This window comes from Thamnophis elegans, chromosome 3, assembly GCF_009769535.1.
Source record: "Thamnophis elegans isolate rThaEle1 chromosome 3, rThaEle1.pri, whole genome shotgun sequence".
Classification (NCBI taxonomy): Eukaryota; Metazoa; Chordata; class Lepidosauria; order Squamata; family Colubridae; genus Thamnophis; species Thamnophis elegans.
Genome location: NC_045543.1, coordinates 59709437 through 59717953, shown reverse-complemented (window position 1 = coordinate 59717953; position 8517 = coordinate 59709437). Strand labels below are relative to the sequence as shown.

The following is an 8517-nucleotide window of genomic DNA, read 5'->3' as shown; positions in this document are numbered from 1 at the left end:
AAGCAAATCCACTGTTCAATATAGGACATTGTTTACCAGAAACCAAAAGTAAATGGTAGTTTCTGATAAAATGTCATAAATTAAAGTCACATGCCTATGGGAAGAAGACCTGGCCATTGAAACCTCAAATTCAAGTTGGAAGTCCCTTTTCTGGGTCCATCTTAAGTTCAAACAGTCACTAAACCACCAGCCATAAGTCAAAAAGTACTCATAATACCACATTGTATGCTGTAGCTGTTACGTATTTCTTTCTGCAATATAGGTAGTCCTCAACTTATGACCACATTCACTGCAGCTGTTAAGTTAGCAACATGGTCGTTAAGTGAATCTGGGTTTCCTGTTGACTTTGCTTGTCAGAAGTGAAGGGACACCCCGAGATACTGCAACCATCATAAATACAAACATCCAAATGTAAATCACATGACTAGGTGGATGCTGCAAGGGTCATAAGTGTGAAAGTGGTCTTACTTTTTAAAGTGCTGTTGTAACTTTGAACGGTCACTAAATGAACTGTTGTTAAGTTGAGGAATACCTGTACTGATCTCTTTGTCAGTACAGGTTCCAGGGCTAGCGTTGTCTGGAAACTCCTTCAAAAGTTGCAGCAGGAGACAGCAGCAATAGGGAGGGGCATAGTTTTTGTCCATTTTTCTTTTTCTGTGGCAGGTTCTGGCTAATGTACTAAGGATGAATAGCCATGTGCAGATAATCCTCTCAGTCAGGTAAGAGAAGAAAAATATCCTGAAATGCTGGGCTGTTAAAAGTCTCTTGGTGAAGTACTGAATTGACCTGGTATTCCTCTGGCTGCAGATAAGAAAGTAACATTCCATTCTTCGGCTCTCTTACAATAAAGAGACGTCGGGAAGCAACCTAGGATTCTCTAAAGCAACCCCCCCTCCCGTTTTCCCTTATCCAACAGCCCCCCCTTCCCCTCCCGCAGCGTGTTATTGTTGCACAAAGTGTTTCCAATTACCGTGGCCCTCCTGGTATCTGGATCCATCCATCGAGTCGCGGGCCTTCTCCTCCCCCCCCCCCAGCCCCGTCCCCTTTCTCGCGTCCCCTCCCTTTTCTCCGTCCGGTGCTGCCTGCCAGACATATGGGATCAATCAGAGCTTAAGCCTCGGTGCCGATGTGTTTGCGTTGGGAATGTTGACAGCCTGGCAGACACCGGCGGGGCTCTGGTGACAAGGAATCTCAGGCAGCAACAACTTCGGCCGAGCGAGGAAGAGGACCGGGGGTGGGGGGGAGTAGCGGAGAGAAGGGAGGTTCAGAGACACTCATATCTCCCCCTTTTTTTTTGCCTTTCGAGCGCTGCGGGGAAGGGTTTGCGAGGGGGGGGGGCGGCGGCGGCGAAAGGAGAATAATTTTTTTAAGAGGGGAAGCGCCAAACCGAGGCAAACGCGCGCAGCCCTCGCCACGTGCGCGCCGCGGTAGGAGCGAGTGGGAGACTTAAATCCAGCCGTCGGAAAAAGGGCGTGAGCGGAAAAGGGAGCAAACTCGAGGAAAAGGGACTTCATCGTAGACGGGCGGACGAGACCGGAGGGATGTGGCTAGCGGGGCTGTGTTTGTGGGTCGGTGGGGCTCTGGCGTGGGCGCCCGCGCAGCCCCGCAGCCTGTATCGCCCCTTCAACTTGAGTTCTCTAGCGGCGCTCTCGGCTCCCTTCAAGCCGGTCGCCTCCGGGACGTTGTTGTCGGAATCGCCCGCGGCGGCGGGCAACAAAGTGGAGAAACTCGGGCGGGCTTTCAAGCGGCAGGTGAGGCAGCTGCGGGAGAAGAGCGGCCGCTTGGAACTGGTCTTCTTGGTGGACGAGTCGTCGAGCGTGGGCCAGGCTAACTTTCTCAGCGAGCTGCGCTTCGTCAAGAAGCTGCTCTCCGACTTCCCGGTCGTGCCGACGGCCACGCGGGTGGCCATCGTGACCTTCTCCTCCAAGAACAACGTGGTGCCACGCGTGGACTACATCTCGCCTCCCACGCGGGCGCAGCAGCGGCAGCACAAGTGCGCCCTACTCAGCCGTGAAATCCCGGCCATCGGCTACCGAGGGGGCGGCACTTACACCAAGGGGGCTTTCCAGCAAGCCGCGGTAAGTTTGGCTGTGGTTAATCTGTAATTAATTTACTAGCTCCGGATCAAAACTCGCAGTTTATTTCAGGCCTGCGTTAGACCTGTTCCGGTGCTGGACTAGAACCCAGGAAGACTTGAGTTCCAATCACTGCCAAGTTCTGATTACAGGTAGTCCTCTACAATTGAGGCCAGATTTTCTATTGCTGAGTGAGACAGTTGTCAAATGAATTTTGCCCCAGTTTACGACCTTTCTTGCCACCGTTGTTAAGTGAATCAGGTTTCCCCATTGACTTTGCTTGTCAGAAAGTTGTAAAAGTTGTTCAAATGACCCAGGGACAGTGCAAGTATGAACCAGTTGCCCAGCTTCCAAATTTTGATCACAGGACCATGGGGAATGCTGTGATGGTCATAAGTGTGAAAAATGGTCATAAGTCACTTTTAGTGAATGGTCACTAAATGAAATGTTGTAAGTCGAGGACTACCTGTACTCCTTTTGTGGCCTTGGTCTAGTCAGCTTGACATAATAACTAAAGCTATAAATCCATGTTCTATTAAAACTGCAGATTAACAGTTTCCATGCGACTGTCTGGTTTTTGCTAATTAAATACTTTGAAAAAAATGGCGTGGGCTTCCCTAACCCAATTTTGGCTGCCACTTCTGAATGCTTTTTGCTCAAAAAGCTATGCAGGGCTATACCAAGCATGAACTTTCTATAGCAGCTTTTTCCATGCTTGACAGACTCAATAAATTTCCACACAGCATGATCAATACTTGGGAATTCTGACAGTGTATTCTTGATCTACAGCTTGAAGAAAATGGTCATTCTAGGATACCATATTTATTTGCATCTTGAATGTTTGATATTTTCGGAAAATTGGGTCAGAAAAGTCCATCTTTAGAGACACTTGTGAGATGGATAAAGATGGCCACGTGATTTGTCCCCATCTGGTTTCCTGACAGCAGCACCATTAAGGGATTGAATGGGCCATCCCAGATAATGCAAAATACGAAATTTGTATACATTTTTACATTTGTAAGAAAGTAGTGTTTTTGCAGGAGAACTTGAGTAGAACAAGCTGTGACATTGGCAGTTCGTAGTTTTTCAGTGTCTTTTCTTTTTTTAATGAAAAAAAATGATGGTGGATTGGGTGATTTTTAATGATGTTATACAGAATTCCTATCATACAAGAAGAGACAACATAATAAATACTCTCACCACTCATCTTCCCTAATCAGAATCTCCTGTATGCTTTTAAGTATGGAAGCAAAAAAAGCAAATACAGTGGCAGCTTAGCAACTAATAAGTATATTATCCAGTAAGTTGTGACAGATCTCTATTTCATCACAGAACATACAATAGAGGTATCCATTTTTTCTGATTGATTATTAATAACATTTGAGGGGCAGGTCAGTTTTTATTACCATAAACTAGTTAGGAAAAACACCTCTTTCTCCCACTTTTCACAGAAAAAGTCCTAATCTAAATCAATCTTCTCACAGATGTTTTTAGTCTCAGAGAATTATCCTGGAAGTTCTGATCTCAGATACCTCACAAATATAAAATGTGACCCTTATTTCATATATTCAGAGCCAAACCACATAACTTCATTTATTTTCTCCACAGCATAATGTAACAGGATGTCTATTCCATTCCATCACAGCTGTTCTTCACAGAGAAATGTTTTTCCCAAATGTTTCTTCCATCAAGTTTCAGACCAATATGAGTGAAATAAATATGGATACAGAAGGGATACTGGAGGGTATAAAAGTGGTTAAAAGGGCTTTAAAAAAATTGTCAAGAGGTTTTGAGTACCGCCTTCTTCACTGCCAAGTGCTGAACTGCTTTGTATATGGTCAATGCATTCTGAAGTGCTTTGCACACAGTATTGTCTTTGGCAGGATAAACCATATATTGTCCTACAGATATTTAGCTTCCATCAGCTTAGCTAGCACAATCAGTTGTGAGAAATTATGGGAATTCAGCAACTTTTGGAGGACTATTGATATAGATGCTGGTTGACTATTCTTATTTAAACAGCAGGGTTTGTGTGTTGACCTCATGTGCCAGGCATAAAAAAAAAATAAAGAAATTAAATAGCAAACAGGAATCTGTAAATTAAGGTCTGAAATTCAGTGTTTGAACTGGACCCAGAGTCAAATTATGGATATAGGTAATCCTTGATCCTGAAGGGAAATTGATTATAGGACACGGGGACACACACACACACACACACACCACACACACATCCATCTTTCTTTCTTTCTTTCTTTCTTTCATTCTTTTATATATGCCAGGAAAGAAGACAATAGAGAACTAGGTTTAAAATTTTGTATTCAGATTAGGGAAAGTTAATTTATTTAAGCTTTATTCATACTTTATGGGAGGATGCCATCCATGCAGGATAGAACACAAAAGAAGGCTTTTTCAGAAATCAATTTTTGCCCATGCAGTTTGAATTTCTTCAACAAATGCAATTTTGTAGCTTGGATAAAGACAAATTAAAAGAAATATGTAGACCTGGAAAATATGATAACAGAAATTATTTGTTTTCTTAATGGTGTTATATATTGATTGTCTTGTTTTAGGCATAAGTAAAGAGCAAGTGTGCTGCTTGCTTTCTCTTGGCAGAGGGACTTGCAGAACAAAACCAAACATTACAGTAGTATTATTTTCAAACTAGGTTTTGACTCAGTTTTAGGAGGAGAGGAAGAAGCCAAGGATCCCAATTCAAAAGTAATTTTATTATCCTCATTTATCATAACATACCGATGTGCTCAGTATGTATAGGGAGGTGTAACATTAATAGCATATTGAAATAATTAATACAGCTGTTTTGCAAAGTTTACTATATATACCGACCAAATAATACTATTATTATACCAAATTTACTGAGGAAATAGAAGAACTTACACTTTAATAACCATCTTTATTTTCTTGCTATGAAAAATTGCACCATTGTCTTCTATTTTCAAGCTCAAGTTACGCTTATCTTTTTGATGGGAAAGATTCCACTGTTTTTCTAGCCAAATAAGACATTTTTTGCAGGCCAGATTACAGCTTCAGTCTTGTACAGATTCCTGAGAAAAATGCACTTGCTTTTTATGTGACTCTTTAAAGCCAAAGCTCCTTTAATGAGTTGACTCATGTAAAGCAGCTGCTTTTTTCTCAGTCACTCAGGTTATAAAGAGTCATCTCTTCCAAAGAATGTTCAAAGCATGCACAGTTCTAGAAGCCATGTAAGTATTATAAATACTTCAGTAGAGAAGAAAGAAGTTCACATAGCAGTGCTCTTTTAGTTAAAATTTACACACAAGATGAAAGAAAGGATAATGTTATTTGGATATGTGAATGACCTCAGTCAAAATTTGTCAGGAAACATAAAGGGGCTAAGATAATTGATTACTAATTAAATATATACATTTGCTGCAGAATTGTGATTTCTGATACCATTATCATCAGTTATCCACCCTTGCTCTAAATACAACTTTAATTTGTAGAGTGATTGGTTTTTGATTTTTAAGAAATTTGTCTTTAGAGGCCAAGGAGAGCCCCTAAGTTATTTTAGCACTTCTTTCCTGGAAAGTATAATTACATTCTACAATAAAAAAAACAAAGGCACTGATTTTATTGTTGCTTAGTGGTCCAGCTAAAGACAACTGCAATTAGTTATCTTTTTAAGTGGCACTAGAAAGGAAAATACTTCAGCTTTTCCATTTTGGTTAAGAGAAATATTTACTGAAAAAACAGACTTTGTCCTGACAGGTTAATCAGTTACATGATGATAGAGGAACTTAATTGCATGGTTAATTAATTGTAAAAGAGATGACTTTCTGAGAAGAATTTGAAGGAAATTTTAAACATTGCTTCAGCATTTTAAGTACCTTATACTTCAGAAAGAAATAGAACTGTAAATTTAAGATGGTTCAACCAAAAAGGAAAATCAAATAAAGAAAAAAGTACAAATGCCCGTAATTTTTTCACAGTGACCAGATTCCCTATCTTATCTATGTAAATGGCCAACTCCAGTAAAAATCCTTACTGAAGCCCCTCCACCTCGTTTTTTCTCATTTGCCACTCTCTTTATCTTCCATAGGACTGAAAACCTTGGGCCAAAGAGGATATAGTGCATGAGCAAAAATTCATAGGAATTATTTGTTACCGTATTTTTGGAGTATAAGATGCACCTTTCCCCCCCAAAAAGAGTGAAAAATGTGGGTGCGTCTTATACACTGAGTACAGCAGTGTATTCAGTGTATAAGATCCCCCCTTCACAAAAATGGATGTGCATAGCCTTTAGGAGGTTTGTAGAGTGCTCCTGGGGGCTGAGGAGGGCAAGAATCTGCCCCAGCCCCCAGGAGCACTCTACAAGCCTCCTAAAGGCTATGCATGCCCTTTTTAAAGCAAAAACCAGGCCCATTTTTGCCAAAAATAAGCCTTTTTGCTCGTTTTGGGGGGGGCAACCCCCAGGAGCACTTTACAGGCCCCACAAACTTTCTGCATGCCCCGTTTTTCACAAAAAATGAGGCATGCAGAAGGTTTGGGAAATCTGCAGAGTACTTTTTTTTTTTTTTTACCTCTTCAAAATCTTGGTGCGTCTTATATTTCAAAAAATATGGTACTTATTTGTTTGATTTATTCATAAAACTCTGGTAATCATTTTTAATATGTTCATATGTTAATATCACATTGGAAGCAGCCAGCCACAAAAGTATATTTTTCCCACTTGGTTCAGTTTAATATATATTTTAAAAAGTGTCTCTTAGCCAGAATATTGTAAGCGTGCATGTTTTTTTTATTGTGGACATGTTTTTCTTTTCCTCAGAATAATCATTCTCAATAAACCCTTTCTTATGTGCTTGATGGGTAATAATTTATCCATGGGATAAATTGCTCATTTTCTAGTCCTTTCTGTCCTTTGTTGATGGACACTTTTAGATGATATACTCAATCAGTTTCATAATTTATTATAAATTCCTTGTATCATACATCCTATCTATTCTGAGCTGCGGTGGTGCAGTGGTTAGAATGTAGTACTGCAGGCTACTTCTGCTGCTTGCCAGCTGCCAGCAGTTTGGTAGATTGAATCTCACCAGGCTCAAACTATCAAACTACCAAATCAGTAGGGACAATTGGCTCCGAACCGGTGGCAAAATCTTTGGTGGCCCTGCCCATGCCTACCTGGTTGCCCTATCACTGCTCACCTCTTCCTGCCGCTCCACCCACCCACCCAATCTCAATGTTTCTCCCTCCGTTCACAGCAGAGCTGCTGCAGCCTGTCCCTTTAAGGTATATCCAGGGAGGGAGGGAGCTGAGGGGGGACCATAAAGGGAGCAGCTCTGCTGTGAATGGAGGGGAAATTGTTCAGATTGTCTCTGCCACAGAATTCAAGGCTAAATGCAGCAGAGACAATCCAAACATTTCTCCCTCCATTCACAGCAGAGCTGCTGCAACTGTCCCTTTAAGGTACTTCAACCCCCGGGAGGGAACTTCCTGGGAGGAGCCTGCTGGTGGTGGCAGCAAAAAATCAGCTGCCTCCGAATTCCTGGCTACGTACCTGTTTAGAGGATCTTCCATCTGACGTCTTATCAGGTTTTCTTATCCTTCAGGCAAGAAGGAAAGAAAAAATTGTTTTGCTGGCAAATGCTCTTCGATTTTTGCAGCTTTTGTGCTTGCAGGGAAAGGGGGGCTAGCCCAAGGCAGAACGGCTGTCCGTGCTGGGAACTTCAAACTGCCTTGTGCGGGACAAAGTAGGTCTCCCCCACTCAGTTCAAAGTTTTGTTTGATTTAATCTTATCACGAGCTGAATCCGTTTGCGTGGACAATAATTGTTTATCAACATTTTAGCTTCTTTTCTTTTTCTCCTCCGAAAAATTATTTACTTAGAGGCTTTTAAAATGGCGCCGAGCAGGCTGGTTTCTCCGGTAATAACGAACACTTTTTGTTAATTGTCACAAGAATTCAAAACAAAAGAGATTGCTTATCATTTGTTTTGGTTTCACAATAGGCCAGCAGAAGCTTTTTAATTAGTTTCATTTCTACAAGAATTTTACTCCTTCATTAATCTTGCTTATCTGGAAGTTAAATGGTGATGAATCTGCTGCGGTCTTGTTACAATGTTTACTCACTGAAAGTTTAGCCAAGCCTTAAACTTCAAAATAAAAGGGGAACTCAGCCTCTTTACTTATAGCTGCATATTCAGGCAATAGAGTTTTATTAACTGCAGGCAGATAAATTTTGAAATGGCTTCAAAACCAAATATTAACTTGAAGTCGTCACCCTCTACTTCCAGGGGCACATTCTCAGTGCCTGGCACAAAGCTGCAGCCTCCGCTTCCTACGCCCCCTGCTGGGGATGTGTTAACGAAAGAATTTTTCCTGAGTAATCTAAGCGAGGCTCTTAATGCACAGACAATTAAAATGGAAGATAAGTTTAGAGATAATAGAGAGGTGGTAAAGCA

At 41.5% G+C, this 8517-nt stretch overlaps 1 protein-coding gene across 1 annotated transcript in view; it reads left to right on the top strand.

The window, feature by feature from the left end:
• Positions 1-1321: 1321 nt before the first annotated feature.
• The window catches only part of SVEP1 (sushi, von Willebrand factor type A, EGF and pentraxin domain containing 1), a 144823-nt gene continuing 137627 nt past the window's right edge, over positions 1322-8517 (top strand). The window contains exon 1 of the mRNA XM_032213166.1: positions 1322-2078. Coding sequence (XP_032069057.1) covers positions 1542-2078 — 537 coding nt within the window. The 5' untranslated portion in view covers positions 1322-1541. The remainder of the gene's footprint in view (positions 2079-8517) is intronic.